At 45.2% G+C, this 27,051-nt stretch overlaps 1 protein-coding gene across 4 annotated transcripts in view; it reads left to right on the top strand.

The window, feature by feature from the left end:
• The window catches only part of KHK (ketohexokinase), a 108,690-nt gene that overhangs the window by 66,132 nt on the left and 15,507 nt on the right, over positions 1 to 27,051 (top strand). For all 4 annotated transcript variants that reach the window (XM_075200459.1, XM_075200458.1, XM_075200457.1 and 1 more), the window contains one exon: positions 2,587 to 2,733. In XM_075200459.1, the coding sequence (XP_075056560.1) occupies positions 2,587 to 2,733 (147 nt within the window). The remainder of the gene's footprint in view (positions 1 to 2,586; positions 2,734 to 27,051) is intronic.

Here is a 27,051-nt window from a genome sequence, read left to right as displayed (position 1 = left end):
CAGGGAACTGCCATGGGAACCAGATTCGCCCCTAGTTACGCCAACATGTTTATGGGGTGGTGGGAGGAAAATCATGTGTGGACAGATCCCACAGTAGGGGCGAATCTGGTTTCCTGGCATCGATACATTGATGACATCCTGTTTGTGTGGAGGGGAGATGATTCTTCCCTAATGGAATTTTGTAATAGATTAAACTCAACTGTCTATAATATCCAACTTAGCTTTGATATAAGTAAGAAGGAAGTCAATTTTTGGGATTTGAACATTTATGTGGAAGGTAACCAATTACTCACTAGAAACTACAACAAACCAACTGATTCGAATTCATATATTCCAATTGATAGCAACCATTATAAAAAATGGTTGGAAAACATTTCTTTTGGACAGTTTCAAAGGGTGAGGCGAAACTGTACCAAGATTGAAGTTTTCAAAGAACAAGCTTTGACCTTGAAAGAACAATTTCTGGAAAAAGGATACAAAGAAAACCATTTAGATCAGATGATTAATAGGGTACAGGACATGGAAAGGACAAATTTACTCTGTCCAAAAATTAGTCAAGACAACATCACTTATCCAATAGAACAAGAAGTACCATTTATCACACAATACAATACCCATTATAAGGATATAGAAAAAAATTTAAGAAAATATTGGCCTATTTTAAAGAAGGACCCTGAACTAGAGGGCATACTATCCACAGGCCCTCGGGTTATATATAGAAAAGCATCAACCATTAAGGACATTTTGGTCAAAAGTGTGATATCTAAACCCATAAACAATTTAAATAAGACAAAAGGCTTCTTTAGATGCGGCTCTTGTGTTGCATGCAAGAATACCAGACCAGATATTGTCAAAAGGCTGGAGGTTAGATCCAAGACTACAGGTTTTATCTACAAAATAGAAGATTTCATTACATGCAATACTAAGAACTGCATATCCATGGCAGAATGTAATTGTGGGAAACAATATATTGGTCGAACGGGACGAAAATTGAAAGAGCGCTGGTGGGAGCATGTTAGAAATATCAAAAAGGGTTACGAGTTACATTCCCTTTCAATGCATTGTAAAGATGAACATCAATGTGATATTACAGCCATTAAATATTTCTGTGGATTGAAAAAAATCTGGGGGATTGGAGGAAAAAAGATTCCAAAAAAGATCTAGCCAAAACTGAAATGAGATTAATATACTCTATGGGCACCTTAACACCCAAAGGCCTTAATATGGATTTTGAGATTAAGTGGTTTCTGTAATCCTCATTCCCCATTTTTGCTTTGTATTTCATATATGTATCACAGATACTTACCATTTGTTTTATATCATTAAGGTTGTTTCATTCATTGTTCATGATGTTTTATTTTTATATTTATATTTTATTCTTCTGTATGGATATTCATCCAAACCCTCTCTCTTACATTGGGACTAAGTCCGTGATGTTGCATAGTTTTGCATTTTATATAGTTGATTAGCGGCACATTACTTTGTATATACTGCCGTTCAGCGTGCCACATCACTATGGAGACGATATGCAAAGGAGATTTATGAGGATTGGATGAGAGGATGTTAAATACTTTCGTGTATGTGTTCACCCTTATGCCTTGATAAAGATTTTTAATTGAAACGCGTAGACAGGCTAGGGGCGGACCTCCAGGCGGACGTGCACACCGGACAGGCTGCACTCGCTCCAGCATCTTACAGCGCATGAGAGAGGCAAGCCGGCAACCCGATCCTATGAGCGGGGGATTTGTGTTCTTCTTAAAGGCGCTTTTCCATCCTAGATGTGGTAAGAGTCCAGCTTTACCAGTGTGTCTCTCGTGATTTGGATGGTCCGGATTTTTTTGGTGTTTTTACGATGTCCGAGTCTATGTCCGTTCTTTGGTGTAATAATGAGGTAATACACTATCAGTTCCTATATCTTTTTTTTATTTGAGAATCTATTGCCAAAGATATACGTGTAGAAGGAGGGGACGTGTACCCTAAATCGATATGATGGGATCCATATACTCACATTGATCTATGTCATTCAAAGATCTATATCTTGTAAGTTCAATATCTACAGGGGTAAGACCCCATCACCTGGTGTTTTGTAGTTTTTGAATCACACTGGAATTTTTGGGACTTCATAGTCGCTGGTTTTATATTATATATTTTATGGTACCTATGAGATGATTTTCTCCCTTCACTTTTCCATGTTTACACATTGGTGAGGGGGAGTGTCGGACATCGGAAAGAGACTATCGTTTTGTTTGTTATTGGAATTTGAAGACACATACAGCAAGTTGGAATTCTTCACTTATAGACTTTGACTGTGAGCGCCAGCTCTGCTTCCATCTTTGTTATATTTGCTTTATTCTTTACACATTGTATGTGGATTATGTGTATGTAAACAGAGGGCTGCACGCGGTTAGTCTGCGCAGATATACCAGAATCCTTTTCTTCTATAATGTTGTATGGTTCAGTGTGATTAATGTTATATGAGACATCGTATTATCTCTTGGAAACTTCTTTAGTTATGGGATGTGATGTAATCTTAAACAATATTGTGTCATGTTACCTGTTGCTGAGTGATGTGATTTTTCTTCTCAGGGTAGGAATGCTGATGAGCAAATCAAAATGATCCAAAAAGTGGAAGATTACAACAAGAGCAGCGCCCCAGAGCAGCGTGTCACCATCTCAGTGGAGATTGAAAAGGAGCGAGAGGAGTTGTTCCAATTATTCCAACATGGTGACGTGGTAAGGATGGAGATCACTATCCCATCATATAGAAAGGTGACCTAGTAAGGATGGAGATCACTATCCCATCATATAGAAAGGTGACCTAGTAAGGATGGAGATAGCTATCCCATCATGTAGAAAGGTGACCTAGTAAGGATGGAGATCACTATCCCATCATATAGAAAGGTGACCTAGTAAGGATGGAGATCACTATCCCATCATATAGAAAGGTGACCTAGTAAGGATGGAGATCACTATCCCATCATATAGAAAGGTGACCTAGTAAGGATGGAGATCACTATCCCATCATATAGAAAGGTGACCTAGTAAGGATGGAGATCACTATCCCATCATATAGAAAGGTGACCTAGTAAGCAAGGAGGTCGCTTTCAGTCATGTAGAATGGTGACCTAGTAAGGATGGAGATCACTATCCCATCATGTAGAAAGGTGACCTAGTAAGGATGGAGATCACTATCCCATCATGTAGAAAGGTGACCTAGTAAGGATGGAGATCACAATCCCATCATATAGAAAGGTGACCTAGTAAGGATGGAGATCACTATCACATCATGTAGAATGGTGAGCTAGTAAGGATGGAGATCACTATCCCATCATGTAGAAAGGTGACCTAGTAAGGATGGAGATCACTATCCCATCATATAGAAAGGTGACCTAGTAAGGATGGAGATCACTATCGCATCATGTAGAATGGTGAGCTAGTAAGGATGGAGATCACTATCCCATCATGTAGAAAGGTGACCTAGTAAGGATGGAGATCACTATCCCATCGTATATAAATGTGACCCAGTAAGGATGGAGATCACTATCCCATCATGTAGAAAGGTGATCTAATAAGGATGGAGATCACTATCCCATCATATAGAAAGTGACGTGGTAAGGATGGAGATCACTTTCCCATCATGTAGAAAGGTGACGTAGTAAGGATGGAGATCACTATCCCATCATATAGAAAGTGACGTGGTAAGGATGGAGATCACTATCCCATCATGTAGAAAGGTGACCTAGTAAGGATGGAGATCACTATCCCATCATATAGAAAGTGACGTGGTAAGGATGGAGATCACTATCCCATCATGTAGAAAGGTGACCTAGTAAGGATGGAGATCACTGTCCCATCATGTAGAAAGGTGACCTAGTAAGGATGGAGATCACTATCCCATCATGTAGAAAGGTGACCTAGTAAGGATGGAGATCACTATCCCATCATATAGAAAGGTGACCTAGTAAGGATGGAGATCACTATCCCATCATATAGAAAGATGACCTAGTAAGGATGGAGATCACTATCCCATCATATAGAAAGGTGACCTAGTAAGGATGGAGATCACTATCCCATCATATAGAAAGGTGACCTAGTAAGGATGGAGATCACTATCCCATCATATAGAAAGGTGACCTAGTAAGGATGGAGATAGCTATCCCATCATATAGAAAGGTGACCTAGTAAGGATGGAGATCACTATCCCATCATATAGAAAGGTGACCTAGTAAGGATGGAGATCACTATCCCATCATATAGAAAGGTGACCTAGTAAGGATGGAGATCACTATCCCATCATATAGAAAGGTGACCTAGTAAGGATGGAGATCACTATCCCATCATATAGAAAGGTGACCTAGTAAGGATGGAGATCACTATCCCATCATATAGAAAGGTGACCTAGTAAGTATGGAGATCACTATCCCATCATATAGAAAGGTGACCTAGTAAGGATGGAGATAGCTATCCCATCATGTAGAAAGGTGACCTAGTAAGGATGGAGATCACTATCCCATCATATAGAAAGTGACGTGGTAAGGATGGAGATCACTATCCCATCCTGTAGAAAGGTGACCTAGTAAGGATGGAGATCACTATCCCATCATGTAGAAAGGTGACCTAGTAAGGATGGAGATCACTATCCCATCATGTAGAAAGGTGACCTAGTAAGGATGGAGATCACAATCCCATCATATAGAAAGGTGACCTAGTAAGGATGGAGATCACTATCACATCATGTAGAATGGTGAGCTAGTAAGGATGGAGATCACTATCCCATCATGTAGAAAGGTGACCTAGTAAGGATGGAGATCACTATCCCATCATATAGAAAGGTGACCTAGTAAGGATGGAGATCACTATCACATCATGTAGAATGGTGAGCTAGTAAGGATGGAGATCACTATCCCATCATGTAGAAAGGTGACCTAGTAAGGATGGAGATCACTATCCCATCGTATATAAATATGACCCAGTAAGGATGGAGATCACTATCCCATCATGTAGAAAGGTGACCTAGTAAGGATGGAGATCACTATCCCATCATATAGAAAGTGACGTGGTAAGGATGGAGATCACTATCCCATCATGTAGAAAGGTGACCTAGTAAGGATGGAGATCACTGTCCCATCATGTAGAAAGGTGACCTAGTAAGGATGGAGATCACTATCCCATCATGTAGAAAGGTGACCTAGTAAGGATGGAGATCACTATCCCATCATATAGAAAGGTGACCTAGTAAGGATGGAGATCACTATCCCATCATATAGAAAGATGACCTAGTAAGGATGGAGATCACTATCCCATCATATAGAAAGGTGACCTAGTAAGGATGGAGATCACTATCCCATCATATAGAAAGGTGACCTAGTAAGGATGGAGATCACTATCCCATCATATAGAAAGGTGACCTAGTAAGGATGGAGATAGCTATCCCATCATATAGAAAGGTGACCTAGTAAGGATGGAGATCACTATCCCATCATATAGAAAGGTGACCTAGTAAGGATGGAGATCACTATCCCATCATATAGAAAGGTGACCTAGTAAGGATGGAGATCACTATCCCATCATATAGAAAGGTGACCTAGTAAGGATGGAGATCACTATCCCATCATATAGAAAGGTGACCTAGTAAGGATGGAGATCACTATCCCATCATATAGAAAGGTGACCTAGTAAGGATGGAGATCACTATCCCATCATATAGAAAGGTGACCTAGTAAGTATGGAGATCACTATCCCATCATATAGAAAGGTGACCTAGTAAGGATGGAGATAGCTATCCCATCATGTAGAAAGGTGACCTAGTAAGGATGGAGATCACTATCCCATCATATAGAAAGTGACGTGGTAAGGATGGAGATCACTATCCCATCCTGTAGAAAGGTGACCTAGTAAGGATGGAGATCACTATCCCATCATGTAGAAAGGTGACCTAGTAAGGATGGAGATCACTATCCCATCATGTAGAAAGGTGACCTAGTAAGGATGGAGATCACAATCCCATCATATAGAAAGGTGACCTAGTAAGGATGGAGATCACTATCACATCATGTAGAATGGTGAGCTAGTAAGGATGGAGATCACTATCCCATCATGTAGAAAGGTGACCTAGTAAGGATGGAGATCACTATCCCATCATATAGAAAGGTGACCTAGTAAGGATGGAGATCACTATCACATCATGTAGAATGGTGAGCTAGTAAGGATGGAGATCACTATCCCATCATGTAGAAAGGTGACCTAGTAAGGATGGAGATCACTATCCCATCGTATATAAATATGACCCAGTAAGGATGGAGATCACTATCCCATCATGTAGAAAGGTGACCTAGTAAGGATGGAGATCACTATCCCATCATATAGAAAGTGACGTGGTAAGGATGGAGATCACTATCCCATCATGTAGAAAGGTGACCTAGTAAGGATGGAGATCACTGTCCCATCATGTAGAAAGGTGACCTAGTAAGGATGGAGATCACTATCCCATCATGTAGAAAGGTGACCTAGTAAGGATGGAGATCACTATCCCATCATATAGGAAGGTGACCTAGTAAGGATGGATATCACTATCCCATCATATAGAAAGATGACCTAGTAAGGATGGAGATCACTATCCCATCATATAGAAAGATGACCTAGTAAGGATGGAGATCACTATCCCATCATATAGAAAGGTGACCTAGTAAGGATGGAGATCACTATCCCATCATATAGAAAGATGACCTAGTAAGGATGGAGATCACTATCCCATCATATAGAAAGGTGACCTAGTAAGGATGGAGATCACTATCCCATCATATAGAAAGGTGACCTAGTAAGCAAGGAGGTCGCTTTCAGTCATGTAGAATGGTGACCTAGTAAGGATGGAGATCACTATCCCATCATGTAGAAAGGTGACCTAGTAAGGATGGAGATCACTATCCCATCATATAGAAAGGTGACCTAGTAAGGATGGAGATCACAATCCCATCATATAGAAAGGTGACCTAGTAAGGATGGAGATCACTATCACATCATGTAGAATGGTGAGCTAGTAAGGATGGAGATCACTATCCCATCATGTAGAAAGGTGACCTAGTAAGGATGGAGATCACTATCCCATCACATAGAAAGGTGACCTAGTAAGGATGGAAATCACTATCGCATCATGTAGAATGGTGAGCTAGTAAGGATGGAGATCACTATCCCATCATGTAGAAAGGTGACCTAGTAAGGATGGAGATCACTATCCCATCGTATATAAATGTGACCCAGTAAGGATGGAGATCACTATCCCATCATGTAGAAAGGTGATCTAATAAGGATGGAGATCACTATCCCATCATATAGAAAGTGACGTGGTAAGGATGGAGATCACTTTCCCATCATGTAGAAAGGTGACCTAGTAAGGATGGAGATCACTATCCCATCATATAGAAAGTGACGTGGTAAGGATGGAGATCACTATCCCATCATGTAGAAAGGTGACCTAGTAAGGATGGAGATCACTATCCCATCATATAGAAAGTGACGTGGTAAGGATGGAGATCACTATCCCATCATGTAGAAAGGTGACCTAGTAAGGATGGAGATCACTGTCCCATCATGTAGAAAGGTGACCTAGTAAGGATGGAGATCACTATCCCATCATGTAGAAAGGTGACCTAGTAAGGATGGAGATCACTATCCCATCATATAGAAAGGTGACCTAGTAAGGATGGAGATCACTATCCCATCATATAGAAAGATGACCTAGTAAGGATGGAGATCACTATCCCATCATATAGAAAGGTGACCTAGTAAGGATGGAGATCACTATCCCATCATATAGAAAGGTGACCTAGTAAGGATGGAGATCACTATCCCATCATATAGAAAGGTGACCTAGTAAGGATGGAGATAGCTATCCCATCATGTAGAAAGGTGACCTAGTAAGGATGGAGATCACTATCCCATCATATAGAAAGTGACGTGGTAAGGATGGAGATCACTATCCCATCCTGTAGAAAGGTGACCTAGTAAGGATGGAGATCACTATCCCATCATGTAGAAAGGTGACCTAGTAAGGATGGAGATCACAATCCCATCATATAGAAAGGTGACCTAGTAAGGATGGAGATCACTATCACATCATGTAGAATGGTGAGCTAGTAAGGATGGAGATCACTATCCCATCATGTAGAAAGGTGACCTAGTAAGGATGGAGATCACTATCCCATCATATAGAAAGGTGACCTAGTAAGGATGGAGATCACTATCACATCATGTAGAATGGTGAGCTAGTAAGGATGGAGATCACTATCCCATCATGTAGAAAGGTGACCTAGTAAGGATGGAGATCACTGTCCCATCATGTAGAAAGGTGACCTAGTAAGGATGGAGATCACTATCCCATCATGTAGAAAGGTGACCTAGTAAGGATGGAGATCACTATCCCATCATATAGAAAGGTGACCTAGTAAGGATGGAGATCACTATCCCATCATATAGAAAGATGACCTAGTAAGGATGGAGATCACTATCCCATCATATAGAAAGGTGACCTAGTAAGGATGGAGATCACTATCCCATCATATAGAAAGGTGACCTAGTAAGGATGGAGATCACTATCCCATCATATAGAAAGGTGACCTAGTAAGGATGGAGATAGCTATCCCATCATATAGAAAGGTGACCTAGTAAGGATGGAGATCACTATCCCATCATATAGAAAGGTGACCTAGTAAGGATGGAGATCACTATCCCATCATATAGAAAGGTGACCTAGTAAGTATGGAGATCACTATCCCATCATATAGAAAGGTGACCTAGTAAGGATGGAGATAGCTATCCCATCATGTAGAAAGGTGACCTAGTAAGGATGGAGATCACTATCCCATCATATAGAAAGTGACGTGGTAAGGATGGAGATCACTATCCCATCCTGTAGAAAGGTGACCTAGTAAGGATGGAGATCACTATCCCATCATGTAGAAAGGTGACCTAGTAAGGATGGAGATCACTATCCCATCATGTAGAAAGGTGACCTAGTAAGGATGGAGATCACAATCCCATCATATAGAAAGGTGACCTAGTAAGGATGGAGATCACTATCACATCATGTAGAATGGTGAGCTAGTAAGGATGGAGATCACTATCCCATCATGTAGAAAGGTGACCTAGTAAGGATGGAGATCACTATCCCATCATATAGAAAGGTGACCTAGTAAGGATGGAGATCACTATCACATCATGTAGAATGGTGAGCTAGTAAGGATGGAGATCACTATCCCATCATGTAGAAAGGTGACCTAGTAAGGATGGAGATCACTATCCCATCGTATATAAATGTGACCCAATAAGGATGGAGATCACTATCCCATCATGTAGAAAGGTGACCTAGTAAGGATGGAGATCACTATCCCATCATGTAGAAAGGTGACCTAGTAAGGATGGAGATCACAATCCCATCATATAGAAAGGTGACCTAGTAAGGATGGAGATCACTATCACATCATGTAGAATGGTGAGCTAGTAAGGATGGAGATCACTATCCCATCATGTAGAAAGGTGACCTAGTAAGGATGGAGATCACTATCCCATCATATAGAAAGGTGACCTAGTAAGGATGGAGATCACTATCACATCATGTAGAATGGTGAGCTAGTCAGGATGGAGATCACTATCCCATCATGTAGAAAGGTGACCTAGTAAGGATGGAGATCACTATCCCATCGTATATAAATGTGCCCCAGTAAGGATGGAGATCACTATCCCATCATGTAGAAAGGTGATCTAGTAAGGATGGAGATCACTATCTCATCATATAGAAAGTGACGTGGTAAGGATGGAGATCACTATCCCATCCTGTAGAAAGGTGACCTAGTAAGGATGGAGATCACTATCCCATCATATAGAAAGGTGACCTAGTAAGCAAGGAGGTCGCTTTCAGTCATGTAGAATGGTGACCTAGTAAGGATGGAGATCACTATCCCATCATGTAGAAAGGTGACCTAGTAAGGATGGAGATCACTATCCCATCATGTAGAAAGGTGACCTAGTAAGGATGGAAATCACAATCCCATCATATAGAAAGGTGACCTAGTAAGGATGGAGATCACTATCACATCATGTAGAATGGTGAGCTAGTAAGGATGGAGATCACTATCCCATCATGTAGAAAGGTGACCTAGTAAGGATGGAGATCACTATCCCATCATATAGAAAGGTGACCTAGTAAGGATGGAGATCACTATCACATCATGTAGAATGGTGAGCTAGTAAGGATGGAGATCACTATCCCATCATGTAGAAAGGTGACCTAGTAAGGATGGAGATCACTATCCCATCGTATATAAATGTGACCTAGTAAGGATGGAGATCACTATCCCATCATGTAGAAAGGTGATCTAGTAAGGATGGAGATCACTATCTCATCATATAGAAAGTGACGTGGTAAGGATGGAGATCACTATCCCATCCTGTAGAAAGGTGACCTAGTAAGGATGGAGATCACTATCCCATCATATAGAAAGGTGACCTAGTAAGCAAGGAGGTCGCTTTCAGTCATGTAGAATGGTGACCTAGTAAGGATGGAGATCACTATCCCATCATGTAGAAAGGTGACCTAGTAAGGATGGAGATCACTATCCCATCAAGTAGAAAGGTGACCTAGTAAGGATGGAGATCACAATCCCATCATATAGAAAGGTGACCTAGTAAGGATGGAGATCACTATCACATCATGTAGAATGGTGAGCTAGTAAGGATGGAGATCACTATCCCATCATGTAGAAAGGTGACCTAGTAAGGATGGAGATCACTATCCCATCATATAGAAAGGTGACCTAGTAAGGATGGAGATCACTATCACAGCATGTAGAATGGTGAGCTAGTAAGGATGGAGATCACTATCCCATCATGTAGAAGGGTGACCTAGTAAGGATGGAGATCACTATCCCATCGTATATAAATGTGACCCAGTAAGGATGGAGATCACTATCCCATCATGTAGAAAGGTGATCTAGTAAGGATGGAGATCACTATCTCATCATATAGAAAGTGACGTGGTAAGGATGGAGATCACTATCCCATCATGTAGAAAGGTGACCTAGTAAGGATGGAGATCACTATCCCATCATATAGAAAGTGACGTGGTAAGGATGGAGATCACTATCCCATCATGTAGAAAGGTGACCTAGTAAGGATGGAGATCACTATCCCATCATATAGAAAGGTGACCTAGTAAGGATGGAGATCACTGTTCCTTCATGTAGAAAGGTGACCTAGTAAGGATGGAGATCACTATCCCATCATGTAGAAAGGTGACCTAGTAAGGATGGAGATCATTATCCCATCATGTAGAAAGGTGACCTAGTAAGCATGGAGATCAGTATCCCATCATATAGAAAGGTGATCTAGTAAGGATGGAGATCACTGTCCCATCATGTAGACAGGTGACCTAGTAAGGATGGAGATCACTATCCCATCATATAGAAAGGTGACCTAGTAAGGATGGAGATCACTATCCCATCATGTAGAAAGGTGACCTAGTAAGGATGGAGATCAGTATCCCATCATATAGAAAGGTGACCTAGTAAGGATGGAGATCACTGTCTCATCATGTAGAAAGGTGACCTAGTAAGGATGGAGATCACTATCCCATCATGTAGAAAGGTGACCTAGTAAGCATGGAGATCACTATCCCATCATGTAGAAAGGTGACCTAGTAAGGATGGAGATCACTCTCCCATCATATAGAAAGGTGACCTAGTAAGGATGGAGATCACTATCCCATCATATAGAAAGATGACCCACTTAGCCACCGTGGGGTAGCACGGTGGCTAAGTGGTTAGCACTTCTGTCTTACAGCACTGGGGTCATGAGTTTAATTCTCGACCATGGCCTTATCTGTGAGGCGTTTGTATGTTCTCCTCGTGTTTGCGTGGGTTTCCTCCGGGTGCTCCAGTTTCCTCCCACACTCCAAAAACATACTGGTAAGTTAATTGGTTGCTAACAAATTGACCCTAGTCTGTGTGTGTGTGTGTGTGTGTGTGTGTGTGTGTGTGTGTGTGTGTGTAATTTAGACTGTAAGCCCCAATGGGGCAGGGACTTATGTGAGTGAGTTGTCTGTACAGCGCTGTGGAATTAGTGGCGCTATATAAATAAATGGGGATGATGATGATTACCTAGAAAGGAAGGAGATCACTATCCCATCATACGGAAAGGTGACCTAGTAAGGATGGAGATCACTATTCCATCATACGGAAAGGTGACCTAGTAAGGATGGAGATCACTATCCCATCATGTAGAAAAGTGACCTAGTAAGGATGGAGATCACTGTCCCATCATGTAGAAAGGTGACCTAGTAAGGATGGAGATCACTATCTCATCATACGGAAAGGTGACCTGGTATGGATGCAGGTCACTATATGGCAGGGTTTCCCAAACCCAGTCCTCAGGGCTCCCCAACAATGCAGGTTTTTCATATCTCCTTGCTGGAGCACAGGTGTATTCATTACTGACTGACACATTGTAACAGATCCACAGGTGGTCCTAATTATGTCACATGTGATCCGGAAAATCTGCACTGTTGGGGAGCCCTGAGGACTGGGTTTGGGAAACCCTGCTATACGGTAATATTAAATGGTGACCTCTGGTAAGGATGGCTATCACTATATACAGTAATACAGAAAAGTCACCAGGTATGGATGGAGGTCACAATGCCATCATATATAAAGGAGGCTTAGTAGAGATGGAGGTCTCTATATACCAAAATCACATTCTAAACCCCACCCAAAGATTCACATAGATGTAAAAGACAACAAATACGAAGTGCATACAATGGCTTTTCAACATTTTTTACAATAACGATTTGTGACTAAAAGCCCACAGAAGAGACTGCCTTTCGGCATGAGGTCCAGGTGACAAGCCGGTTGTCTGTATGTGGCCGCCATTACATCTGTTTGTTTGGGTTGCATGTGATATTAAATTCTGCATAACTTCTACTTGGTATTAACCTTAGGTCAACCAGATGGCTGTAGATCAGTATCTCTCATCTCGGGGTCTTGTTAAATTAGACGGGTGTCTTTATACATGCAGGATCTACAGTCATTATCAAACGTTTTGAGAATGACACAAGTATTGGTTTTCACACAGTTTGCTGCTTCAGTGTTTTTAGACGTTTTTGTCAGATGTTGCTATGTTATACTGAAGTAACATTACAAGCATTTCATAAGTGTCAAAGGCTTTTATTGACAATTACATTAATTTTATGCAAACAGTCAATATTTGCAGTGTTGAACCTTATGTTTGATGACCTCTGCAATTCGCCCTGACATGTGGTCAATCACCTTCTGGGCCACATACTGAATGATGGCCGCCCATTCTTACCTAATCCTTGCTTGGAGTTTGTCAGAATTTGTGGTTTTTGTTTGTCCACCCGCCTCTTGAGGATTGACCTCAAGTTCTCAATGGGTTTAAGGTCTGGGGAGTTTCCTGGCCATGGACCCAAAAGTTCAATGTTTTGATCCCTGAGCCACTTCGTTATCACTTTTGCCCTTTTGCAAGGTGCTCCATCATGCTGGAAAAGGCATTGTTCATCATCAAAGAAACACAGATGAGGGTCGCGCTGCTGGAGGTCTGAATAGTTATATACAGAAATATATATAAAAAAACCTGATATCACGGGATTCTCCTGAGAAGCGAAGAGAGGCCTCCACAGTAATACAGATAGGTATATATATAGATATTTATTTAAGCTAGCGATGAAGGAATAGCATATATAACATAACACTAAAAAATATTATAAATTTAAAACAATTATAAACGTGTTAAACGATAGAATAAAGCCTTCAGTATTGAAGTTAAAACAACCGCGGCTGTATAATGAATTAGAGTACACAGTCAGATTTATAACCAGAAAAAAGTGTGGCCATCACTCATGAAATCCAGTTCATGTAGGTATATCCAGAATACACAGATTCTAATGATAACTACTCTTCGAGAACAGATAACACTTAGTTGCCTAATATATCAGCCTCCTCCGTGAAATTAGCAGTGTGCGTTAGCACAATAAGTGACTCATTCACCTGGTTTGTGGTGGTCCGTCAGAAGAGCTGCTCACACGGCTTGTATAATACTTCTCCCTCCGGAGATGCCGGACCTGCACAGCACGAACTCCGCTGTATATCGTGGGTCCAATTTGTACGATGTCTCTCTCCAAGCTGTGACGTGATCCAAGCGGCTGTTAAGGCAAGAATGTGCCAGCAATAATTTATGCTTCTCACGTAAACCAGCAATCATAGATGGAGCGTTGTCACGGGCATTAGGAGTCTTTACCCAGGGATCACCAGGTGATGGGCTTACCAGAGCAGTCTAGATGGTAATATGGTACTCTGGTAGCGGGGTGATCACGGAACAGGAGACAGCAGATGATAGAGATGCTCGTGAAAGTCTATGACTAGCAGCACTGGTAATATATATGTAGTAATACACGAGGAACTGAATGGACAAAGGAAACGTGAGGGTAGTCAGTGGTCTGCGGTAGCAAGTTGTACCACTGCTATAGTGAGGAGGAATGTCCAACAGCAACGAGGAGGTGATGAGAGTCAGCGGTCTGCGTTTAGGAAGTTGTACCGCTGTCTAGGTGAAGGAATGGAATCCAGGTGGAGGTATCCGGGGAGTCAGTGGTCTGCGTTAGCAAGTTGTACCACTGAATATATATGTGAGGAGGAGCATGGGGAGAGACTGCAATACAGAGGATATACGAACACCCTAACCTTGATCCACGATGACATGCACAATATAGTAATGACTGAACAGCACTGCAATAATACAAAGTCACAGAAACTATCCGGGCAAAAGATAACACAGTCAATGATGGCAATAGTCTCAGCGGATAGTGAGCTCCAGAGGAGAACAACTCAGTCCAGCAAGATATGCAATACACCAGCACAGTCAATGAGAAGTATGCATACCGTGGTTCAGGAGCAGGCTGTCAGACAGGAGTGCAGAGATACCTGAACGGCTGGAGGCCGGCAGGATGCGAAGTCCCTGGAGGGTGAAGCGGTAATCAAGTAGGTGCAGCGCACAGGTAGGTAGACCAACAGGGATAGCAACAAATACTCAGGAAGCAGTAGTATGTAGAACTGGACTCCTGGGGAACCCTGAAGAGTAGCGATGGTCTAGACGAGATGAAAGCAGTGAGGCGTAGATCCGATGCAGACTGGCGAGTAGACACCAGCAGGAACACTGAGAAGCACGGAGAGCGGATCAGCTGCTGCAGACACGAGTAGAACTGAGGAGTAGCAGCCAGCAGGACTCTGCAGGTACACGGAGGTAGCGGATAGAAATCAGCAGGTGCAGCCACGATGAAACACGGGAGAGTAGAGCTGAGCTGGAACTGTTGAGCAGCGGATAGGAATCAGCTGTTGCAGTCTCGAGGAAACACAGGAGAGTTGAGATGAGCTGAATACTGTAGCGCACGGAGGCAGCGGATAGGAATCAGCTAAACAGTCACGATGAAACACAGGAGGGTTGAAGTGGTCTGAAGACTGTAGTGCACGGAGGCAGCGGATAGGAATCAGCTAAACAGTCACGATGAAACACAGGAGAGTTGAAGTGGTCTGAAGACTGTAGTGCACGGAGGCAGCGGATAGGAATCAGCTAAACAGTCACGATGAAACACAGGAGAGTTGAAGTGGTCTGAAAACCACAGGAGAGTTGAAGTGGTCTGGAAACCACAGGAATCAGCAGCGCTGAATACACGAGGAAACACAGGAACACCTTCAGAGGCTCATGGGGAATGAGACTCCAAGATCAGGCAACGAGGTATGTGTGACAGACCCGGGCCTTATATTGAGAATATCGTGCCAACCCGGTCTGTCCTCAGTGGGCCAATTGAACAACCATGGCCCACTCTGTTATTAAATGCCGCCCGGTGGCCAGATCTGTTATTACTGTGGTGTCCAGAGAGGGAGGGGAGAGGCAGCTCACAGGAAGTGTGAATCAGCTGTGGACCCTGTGACATCAAAAAGTAGTGGAACGGGTTAAAAAAAGGTGGGTCAGGACCTTATCTAAAATCAGTAGGGGGTCTCTCCCTGTTTGCTAACTATTGTTCTAGCAAGTCTGCAACACAGTCTGAATGGCACCATCACAGCAAGGGGTGACCACTGATGTCATGCACTATTTCCACCCCGGTTACCACCCAAACTCTTCACACCACCAATCACAAGAGGACAGTGAGTGGGGGGGGGGGTGGTGAGAAGGGACCAAAAAGGAGCTGTCTGGGGGATGGGGGTTGTTGTTGGAGAATCTGGAGACAGCAAGGACCTGTTAGAGAGTAACCGTATTCTCGCAGGGCCTTAAAGGAATGCTTGAGGCAGGAGCTTCTTGACAGAGATCGGACAGTGTACCTCTAGGACTGATTCTGTTACCACTCCATCGGGAGACACTCGCAGATTCTGGGGAATTGGTGAGCCTACATCCGTAGGGAGACTGATACCCAGGGTCCCACCAAGCTGGTGGAGAGTTGGCCGAGCGGCTGGGATCAGCAAGATACACAGACCCACCTTAAGGATCAGAAACCCTGGCCCACTTGGATTGTCAGCTGTGGATTTTATTACCAGGAGTTTGGGCCTGCTAGGACTCTGTGCTTGGAGGTAACCTGCTGGGGATTTTGTTGGGGAGTTTTACTTGCACTGGTGATTTTCTGACACTTGATATATTTGGCGGGGGGAACAAGTTTCTCCTTGGGGAGCACTGTTGTATTTTACTAAGTGTGTGCACTTTGTTTAATAAAAGGGATTATTATTTCTTTCCTGTCTCCTTACCTGTGTGACCTGTGAACCTAGAGGACCGGGTATCTAGAGAGCTTTGGTAATAACCCCGGTGTCCTCACAATTTTGGTGGCAAGCAGTGGGGTCACACAGTCCCAACGTTTGGGTAGAGCGCAGGGACTCGTATCCAGATACGGTCAGGCTCTGTAAGGACACAAGGCAACAGTCTGTCAGCACCAGTGTTAGTAAAAAAAAACCCTAGCTAGGAAGTCAGCAGGAATGGCCACAGAAGCAGAGCAGATCAGCTTAAAAGCCACAGAGAGATTCTATATGAAAGCAAGGAAACAACACTTGCAGGGGTTCTGCAGAACCAAAGGGGTGGACTTTGATGACACAGACGTGCGTGAAGTTCTGGTGGCCAAACTAATGGAATGGGAAAAGGCCCACCCTGAGGAGATGGAAGAGTCAGAGGTGGAAGAGGAGGAGGCCAAAGACCAGCCACAGAGACCCCCTAGTGGGACACAACCCAGACCACCGTCCGGCACTCCAGCAGTGCTGCAAGATTGGCTGACAGCACTGGGGGAAAGGGCAACCCTGCATGAAAGGGCAGCCGTACTCCAAGCAATGTTGGGGGTAGCATATGAGGTACCCCAGATTCAGAGAGTAGAAGGTCGGGGAGAGGCCCGGTTGAGACCTCAGCTGGGATATAGTGGAGTCCCAATTTTTAAAGAGGCAGACACAGACATTGATACCCATCTCCAGGTTTTTGAAAACTTGATGGGAGTCCATGGGATTGAGGAGGAAGAGTGGTCCAAATATCTGGGACCCAGCCTGACTGGGAGAGCGCTGGAAGCTTACCAGGCTCTAAGCCCTCACGAATGTGGGGATTATGGTACGGTGAAAAAGGCACTGATGGTAAAATTCCAGTTAAATGCAGAGACCTACAGATACAAGTTCAGGACTTTGAATAAAGGAGGGTCACAGTCGCACCAGGAATTTGCCAGCCAGCTACAGAGGGCCTGCGAGAAATGGATGGAAGGGAAAGGGGCCCGCTCCGCTAAGCAAATTAAAGAGCTCATTATGCTGGAGCAGCTGACTCTAAAAATGGCCCCAGAGATCCGGGAATGGCTGGCGGACAGAAAACCTGAGACCCTGGAGGAGGCAGCAGGGCTAGCTGATGAGTATGTGGTGAGTCGACCAAGATGGAGAGCCCCTAGTATGCCTAGTCAAGCAGCTGCAGGGAGGGGGAGCCGAACAATTCCAGCAGGTCTAGTGACACCGGGAGCCCCCTTTATTAGAGAGAACTCTGCCCGGAATCCAAGAGATGAACCAGCCCGATCCAGACCCTGGGACCTGAATCCAAAGAGGTGCTTTCGGTGCAACCAGGTGGGGCACTTCCAGAGAGATTGCCCCCGTACCAGAAGTCCGATCCCAGGAGCCAGAGCTGCACCAGTGGCCGCTGTACAGTATGCCCCAGGAGATTTTGAAATCGGCATTGAGGCCGAGCCACCCTGTCCTGATGTGCCAGAGGCAAGGGACGGGGTGTATGTGGTGAACCTGATTTTGGGGAAGGGGAGGCAGAGCCCTAGGAATATGCAGGGTCATCTACAGGACGTGTGGGTGGGGGACTGCAAGGTCCAGGGGTTGAGAGACTCAGGAGCATCCCTGACCCTGGTGGAGCCTGATATAATTAAAAGATCCCAAGTTATGGAGGGACAGCAGGTCCGGATTTCCACGGTGGGGGGCCATCTTGCAGATATTCAGGTGGCCCGGGTACATTTGGATTGGGGGGCGGGATTTGGAATGGTGGAGGTGGGCATTCTGGATGGACTACCAGCAAAAGTGATTTTGGGGAATGATTTGGGCCAGGGATTGGTCACTCACTTTGTGCAAGCTGTGACCCGCAGCCAGAGCCGAGCACAAGCCACAGCAGCACAAGAAGCCGCAACGCCAAGGAGACCACCAAGATTAACCCCGGCAACCAGAACCAAGGAGCCAGAGGCAGCACCGTTGGTGAGTAACCCAGAAATATCTGATGTTGTACCAGAAATTGATTTGGGGGAGGAGGACAGAAGGGAATTTAGGAAGGCCCAACAGACTGACCCATCCCTAGCCAAACTGAGGAGTGCAGCAGACGCTGGGGGAGGGGAAGTGGCAGGCAGTAAAGTAGTGTGGGACAAAGGACTGTTATATAGGGTAGTCACCCCCACCCTAGATCAAGACCCAGGGACAGAAGTGAAGCAGTTGGTAGTACCATGGGCTTACCGGACCCATTTATTAGCGCTGGCCCATGACATTCCAGCAGCGGGGCACTTTGGGACCAGAAAAACGTTGGCCCGGTTGTTGCGGACTTTTTTCTGGCCTCAAGTCACCCAGGATGTGAAACGTTACAAAGCCTCCTGTGACACCTGTCAGAGAATAGGGAGAGCCCCTAAGAAAGTTCCACTACAATCCCTGCCTATAATTGAGGAGCCCTTTGCCCGGGTGGCTATAGATATCGTAGGTCCATTAGCCATCCCCAGTTACACCGGAAAAAGATTCATCCTCACCCTGGTGGACTTTGCCACCAGATACCCAGAGGCAGTAGCCCTGTCGTCCATAGACGCAGAGCATGTGGCCCAGGCTCTGGTGGACATTTTCAGCCGGGTAGGATATCCCAGGGAAGTGGTTACTGACCAGGGGACCCAATTCCAAGGGGACCTAGTCCAGACCCTATGGGAAAAGTGGGGCATTAAGCCCCTACGAACCACCCCGTACCATCCCCAGACCAATGGGTTATGTGAGCGTTTCAATGGAACGCTGAAACACCTCCTGAAGGCATATGTACAGTCTGAAGGGAGAGACTGGGACAGGGCCCTGCAGCAGCTCCTGTTTGCATACAGGGAAGTACCCCAGGAGTCCACCGGATACTCTCCTTTCGAACTTCTGTATGGCCGGAGGGTACGAGGCCCCCTAGACCTGGTTAGAGAGAGCTGGGAAGGAACATTCCAGGCCAATGAGCAGCCTATCCTTAAATATGTAGAGAAGATGAGGGAGAGGATGAAGAGAGTAGCGCAGCTGGCGCAAGGCCATTTAAAAGGAGCCCAGGCAAGACAAAAAGAGTGGTACGATGCCCACGCTCAGGATAGGAAGCTGAACGCAGGACAGAAGGTGATGGTGCTAATCCCAATGAGACGGAATAAACTTCAAGCCACCTGGGATGGCCCATACAAAGTGGTGAGGCAGGTAGGGCCGGTTAACTATGTAGTAGCGCTGGATGATGAGGAAACCTGGCTGAAAACCTTCCACATCAATCGACTAAAAGGTTATGTGGAACGGCAAGTGGCAGCAATGGTGGTGTGTTGTCCCCCCATGGGTCCCACAGAGGTAGACCCCCTACTGTAGATGATAGGGGAGGTGAGAGAGGAAAAGGGGGTGGAGACAGTGACAGTGGGGACGCAGCTAGGAGAGGGACAGAGGCAGGAAATGAGGGAGGTGCTGGAGAAGGAGCAGGCCCAATTTACCTGTACCCACCTAGCCACCCACCATGTAGACACGGGGGAGGAGAAGCCCATAAGGCAGGTAGCATACCGCATGACCCCCGCTGTACTGGCCCAAGTACGGAAGGAGATAGAGGAAATGCTGGCCTTAGGAGTAATTAAGAAGTCAAATAGTCCATGGGCTGCAGGGGTGGTATTGGTCCCGAAGAAGGATGGGACCACCCGCTTCTGCGTGGACTACCGTAAACTAAATGAGGTCACCACCACTGATGCTTATCCCATGGCCCGAATAGATGAGCTACTAGACAGGCTAGGGGCAGCCAAGTTTGTGTCAACTTTGGATCTGAGTAAGGGCTATTGGCAAATTCCCCTCACCCCCGAGGCTCAGGAGCGGTCAGCCTTTATAACCCCACTGGGATTGTTTGAATGTACGACAATGCCGTTTGGGATGAAAAATGCTCCAGCCACATTCCAACGGATGGTTGATGACCTGTTGGGGGGGTGTCAGGAATTTGCCCAGGCTTACTTAGATGACATTGCCATCTTCAGCCAGACGTGGGAGGATCACTTAGTGCAGGTGTCAGAGGTCCTGAGGAGAATCAGGCAGGCAGGGTTGACCATTCGCCCAGACAAATGCTTCATGGGCATGGCAGAAGTGCAATACTTGGGGCACCGTGTTGGTGGGGGAATCATACGACCTGAACCGGCAAAAGTAGAAGCCATTGTTCAGTGGCCCCGACCCACCAACCAAAAGCAAGTACGAGCGTTCCTCGGGATCGCAGGGTACTACAGAAAATTTGTGCCGCAGTATAGCACTGTTGCCAGGCCCCTGACTGACTTGACAAAGAAAAAATACTCTAGACGTATAGAATGGACCCCAGAGTGCGAGGGAGCCTTTGACGCTCTGAAGGCAGCATTGACCCAGTCCCCAGTGTTAGCAGCCCCAGACTTCAAGAAACGATTTCTGGTACAGACAGATGCTTCAGGGTGTGGACTCGGTGCTGTGCTCAGCCAAGTGGGGGAGGATGGGCATGAGCACCCAGTAGTTTATTTATCCCGAAAGCTGGTGGATAGAGAGGTAGCCTATGCCACCATTGAAAAAGAATGCCTGGCCATAGTGTGGGCCCTAAAGAAATTACAACCCTACATTTATGGGCAAGAGTTCACAGTAATTACAGACCACAACCCCCTTTACTGGTTACAAAGATCTGCTGGGGAAAATGGGAGGTTATTACGGTGGAGTTTAGCATTACAAGGTTATAACTTTACTATCTCGCACAAAAAGGGAAAAGACCACTCAAATGCGGACGGACTCTCCAGAAGAGAGGAGGAGAACCCTTCATTAAGGAACCCACCGTGCCAAGGAGAACATCTGGAGCCCGACCACCAGACTCCAACTGTCCCCTTGATTTAATAAGGGGGAGGTATGTGACAGACCCGGGCCTTATATTGAGAATATCGTGCCAACCCGGTCTGTCCTCAGTGGGCCAATTGAACAACCATGGCCCACTCTGTTATTAAATGCCGCCCGGTGGCCAGATCTGTTATTACTGTGGTGTCCAGAGAGGGAGGGGAGAGGCAGCTCACAGGAAGTGTGAATCAGCTGTGGACCCTGTGACATCAAAAAGTAGTGGAACGGGTTAAAAAAAGGAGGGTCAGGACCTTATCTAAAATCAGTAGGGGGTCTCTCCCTGTTTGCTAACTATTGTTCTAGCAAGTCTGCAACACAGTCTGAATGGCACCATCACAGCAAGGGGTGACCACTGATGTCATGCCCTATTTCCACCCCGGTTACCACCCAAACTCTTCACACCACCAATCACAAGAGGACAGTGAGTGGGGGGGGGGGTGGTGAGAAGGGACCAAAAAGGAGCTGTCTGGGGGATGGGGGTTGTTGTTGGAGAATCTGGAGACAGCAAGGACCTGTTAGAGAGTAACCGTATTCTCGCAGGGCCTTAAAGGAATGCTTGAGGCAGGAGCTTCTTGACAGAGATCGGACAGTGTACCTCTAGGACTGATTCTGTTACCACTCCATCGGGAGACACTCGCAGATTCTGGGGAATTGGTGAGCCTACATCCGTAGGGAGACTGATACCCAGGGTCCCACCAAGCTGGTGGAGAGTTGGCCGAGCGGCTGGGATCAGCAAGATACACAGACCCACCTTAAGGATCAGAAACCCTGGCCCACTTGGATTGTCAGCTGTGGATTTTATTACCAGGAGTTTGGGCCTGCTAGGACTCTGTGCTTGGAGGTAACCTGCTGGGGATTTTGTTGGGGAGTTTTACTTGCACTGGTGATTTTCTGACACTTGATATATTTGGCGGGGGGAACAAGTTTCTCCTTGGGGAGCACTGTTGTATTTTACTAAGTGTGTGCACTTTGTTTAATAAAAGGGATTATTATTTCTTTCCTGTCTCCTTACCTGTGTGACCTGTGAACCTAGAGGACCGGGTATCTAGAGAGCTTTGGTAATAACCCCGGTGTCCTCACAGTATGGAACTCAGGTGCTTTAAATAGGGAGTGTTGCCTGATCAGCCAATTAACTAAAGGGACAGGTACTGAAGGTTTGAAAGGGCTGCGCATGCGCAGACCCTCAGGATGGTGGACGGCCACGGTTCCTAAATACACGGGAAGAAGCACTCACAGGCTGGTGAGTGACAGTACCCCCCCTTTTAAAGGTGGGCACAGAACACCTGGAACCGGGCTTGTCCGGATTTTTGGAATAAAACTTCTTAAGAAGAGCTGGAGCGTTGAGATCTTCAGCTTTGATCCATGAACGCTCCTCAGGACCAAAGCCCTTCCAATGAACGAGGAAACTGAGAACTCCTCGCGAAATTTTTGCGTCCAATACATGAGTAATCTCGAAATCTTCCTCCTGGTGAACTTGAACTGGCTGAGGTGCTGAAGGAGGAGCCGAGAAACGGTTGATGATGAGAGGTTTGAGCAAGGACACATGGAAGGCGTTGGAAATACGAAGGTTCTTAGGAAGTAGAAGTTTGAAACAAACTGGATTTATCACTTGAATGATCCTATATGGACCAATAAAACGGGGAGCGAATTTCATAGATGGGACCTTCAAACGAATATTTTTGGTAGATAACCAGACACGATCTCCAATTTTCAGTGGTGGAATAGCCCGCCTCTTCTTATCTGCGAAAGACTTATATTTGGCAGATGTCTTCTTTAAACAGGTTTTGACCTGAGACCAAATATTTTTGAAGGTCTGACAAACAGTCTCTACAGCAGGAACTTGGGTGGGAGGGAGGGCAGGAAATTCCGGAAAAGACGGATGGTGACCGTAAACCACAAAGAATGGAGTTTTGGAAGATGACTCATGGTACATGTTGTTATGAGCGAATTCAGCCCAAGGAAGCAATTCTACCCAGTTGTCTTGATTGGCTGATGAGAACATCCTTATAAAGGTCTCGAGATCTTGATTGACCCGTTCAGTTTGTCCGTTTGATTGAGGATGGTAAGAAGATGAGAGTTCTAATCGTATGCCCAAGGTTTTACAGAGGGCCTGCCAGAATCTGGAAACGAATTGTACTCCTCTATCTGACACAATCTCAGACGGACATCCATGAATACGAAAGACTTCTTTGATGAAATGTTCAGCCAGAGTAGACGAGGAAGGCAAACCAGACAAAGGGACAAAATGAGCCATCTTCGAAAATCTGTCTACCACTACCCAAATAGTATTACAATTTTTACTAGGCGGAAGATCAGTAACAAAGTCCATACTAATATGGGTCCAGGGCTTGGACGGAATGGGTAGTGGTTGAAGCAACCCCGCTGGAGTTCTGCGGGAGGATTTAAACTGAGAACACAATTCACAAGCAGCTACAAACTCTTTGACGTCTCTCCTCATCGAGGGCCACCAGTAACTTCGAGAGAGAATCTCAAAGGTCTTGCGTTCACCAGCATGTCCAGAAAAACGAGAGGAATGGAACCACAAAAGGATTTTCCTCCTAAGAGTAGGAGGCACGAGGGTCTTCCCAAATGGTAGCACTTTAGTGGAAGAAGCAGCCAGCGAGATATATTTGGGTCTAGTATAGAATGGTTGGGAACCTCTTCAACGTCAGAGGACGTCACAAAAGCTCGGGATAGAGCGTCAGCTTTCTTGTTCTTGGCAGCTGGTTTGAAGGTTATGATTAATTCGAAACGAGAAAAGAAAAGAGACCATCTTGCTTGATGAGGATTCAAGCATTGGGCAGACTGTAAGTATGACAAGTTCTTATGATCCGTGAAAATCGTCACAGGGTGACGAGCTCCTTCCAACAAGTATCTCCACTCCTCTAATGCTACTTTGATAGCCAGCAACTCCTTGTCCCCGATAGTGTAATTTTTCTCCGCAGGCAGGAGACCCCGAGAGTAAAAGGCACAAGGATGGAATTTTTGTTGCTCCGATCGTTGGGAGAGAATGGCTCCTAAGCCAACATTAGAGGCATCTACTTCTAGGAAGAAGGGAAGTGTCACATCAGGCTGGCGAAGAATGGGAGCAGAGGAGAAGGACTCTTTAAGGAATTGAAAGGCTTGGAGAGCCTCGGATGACCATTGCTTAGTATTGGCCCCTTTACGAGTCAGGGCCACAATCGGAGATGCAATGGACGAGAAGTCTTGAATGAAGCGTCTATAGTAATTGGCAAAACCTAAAAAACGCTGGATGGCACGAAGGGTAGTTGGCTGGGGCCAATGTAATACAGCATTCACCTTTTCTGGATCCATTTGTAGGCCAACTCCGGAAACAATATACCCCAAAAATGGAATCTGGGGTAACTCGAATGAACATTTTTCTAGTTTGCAGAATAATGAATTTTTCCGGAGTCTGGAAAGGACTTCTGCCACATGTTGGTGATGAGAAGGCAGGTCCTGTGAAAAGATCAATATGTCGTCCAGGTAGACAATGACACATACATATAACAAGTCCCGAAAGATCTCATTAACGAAGCCCTGGAAAACAGCGGGGGCATTACACAACCCGAAAGGCATTACTAGATATTCATAATGCCCATCTCTGGTGTTGAACGCTGTTTTCCATTCGTCACCGGGCCAGATTCTAATTAAATTATAGGCACCACGAAGATCCAACTTGGTAAAGACCCGAGCTCCCTTGATGCGATCAAATAACTCAGTGATCAACGGAATGGGATACCGATTTTTAATAGTAATGGCATTGAGTCCACGAAAATCTATGCAGGGGCGTAGTGATCCATCCTTCTTTTTACGAAGAAGAACCCGGCTCCAGCGGGAGAGGTGGAAGGTCGAATAAACCCTCGCTGGAGATTCTCTTGGATGTAATCAGATGTAGCTTGAGTTTCAGGTAACGAAAGTGGATACACCCGACCCCTAGGAGGAGTCTTGCCAGGTAGAAGATCGATCGGACAATCCCATGAACGATGAGGAGGAAGACGTTCAGACTGAGCTTTATCAAAAACATCGGCAAATGAAGCATACTGAGGAGGAAGTCCCGGTGAGGAAGATGAGATGGAAGATTGCTGTATTTTAAGAGGAATGACTTGAGAAAGACAACGATGATGACATTCAGCTCCCCAAGACGTAACTTGAGGAGTGCGCCAGTCAATCTGGGGAGAATGACATTGAAGCCATGGAAGGCCAAAGACAATCGGACTTGTCGTAACAGGAAGAATTAAAAACGAAATCTCTTCATGGTGTAGCACACCAATCTGAAGCGTTACTGGAGACGTACTCTGGGTGATGAGACCATTGATGAGACGTGATCCATCTATAGCAGTCACAGTAATCAGTGTTTTCAAAGTAATCACTGGTAGGGACCATTGATTCACTAGGGATTTAGAAATGAAATTTCCTGCTGCTCCAGAATCAATCAGTGCTTGAGACTCAAAGGATTTGGTAGCAAAGGAAATCGTAACATCAAAAGCGCAGACTTTTAATTTCGTAGAAGATGGAGAGGACTCCAGGGACCCTAACTTCACCTCTCCAGAACTAGTTAGGGCCTGGCATTTCCCGATTTCTTAGGGCAAGAACTGAGCATATGTGTGGAATCAGCACAATAGATACAAAGTATATTCTTTACTCTTCGGTTCCTCTCCTCTGAAGTTAATTTGGAACGTCCTATGTCCATGGGGATCACAGGAGATGAAGCTGGATGAAATTGAGAGGTTGAGCGAAGAGGTGCTTTAACTGAAGTTGTTTTCTCAGATTCCCTTTCACGAAACCTCATGTCTACACGATGGCAAAGAGAAATCAAATCTTCTAATGACGTAGGAAGCTCTTGGGTAGTCAGTGCATCTTTAATTTTATCGGAGAGCCCCTGCCAGAAGGCGGCAATTAATGCTTCAGTGTTCCACTGAAGTTCAGAGGCTAATATCCTAAATTGAATGACGTACTGGCCTACTGTACGAGAACCCTGATGTAAACGAAGAATGCTGGAAGCAGCGGAGGTCACACGACCTGGTTCATCGAACACACTTCGGAACATAGAAATGAATTTGGCACTATCTTGTAATACAGGATCGTTTCTCTCCCACAGAGGGGAAGCCCAAGCCAGAGCTTGTCCAGAAAACAATGAGATAAGATAGGCCACTCTGGAACGATGGGTAGAAAAATTTTGAGGTTGGAGCTCAAAATGAACTGGGCATTGGTTGAGAAAACCCCTAAAAGTTTTGGGGTCTCCATCGTATTTTGACGGAGTAGGCAGGTGAAGCGTGGAAGCCGTAGACACCTGGGATGGCACTGGGGAAACGGAGGAAAGCACAGGAACTTCAACATTAGCTGTAACAGTCTGTCCAGATGTTCCTTGGGAGGCTAACGACTGGTAACATTGAAGTAACAGCTGTTGGCGAGCATCCTG

The sequence above is a fragment of the Mixophyes fleayi genome, chromosome 3 (genome assembly GCF_038048845.1).
Source record: "Mixophyes fleayi isolate aMixFle1 chromosome 3, aMixFle1.hap1, whole genome shotgun sequence".
In the NCBI taxonomy this organism is placed as follows: domain Eukaryota; kingdom Metazoa; phylum Chordata; class Amphibia; order Anura; family Limnodynastidae; genus Mixophyes; species Mixophyes fleayi.
This window is presented reverse-complemented; position numbering and strand designations above follow the sequence as displayed.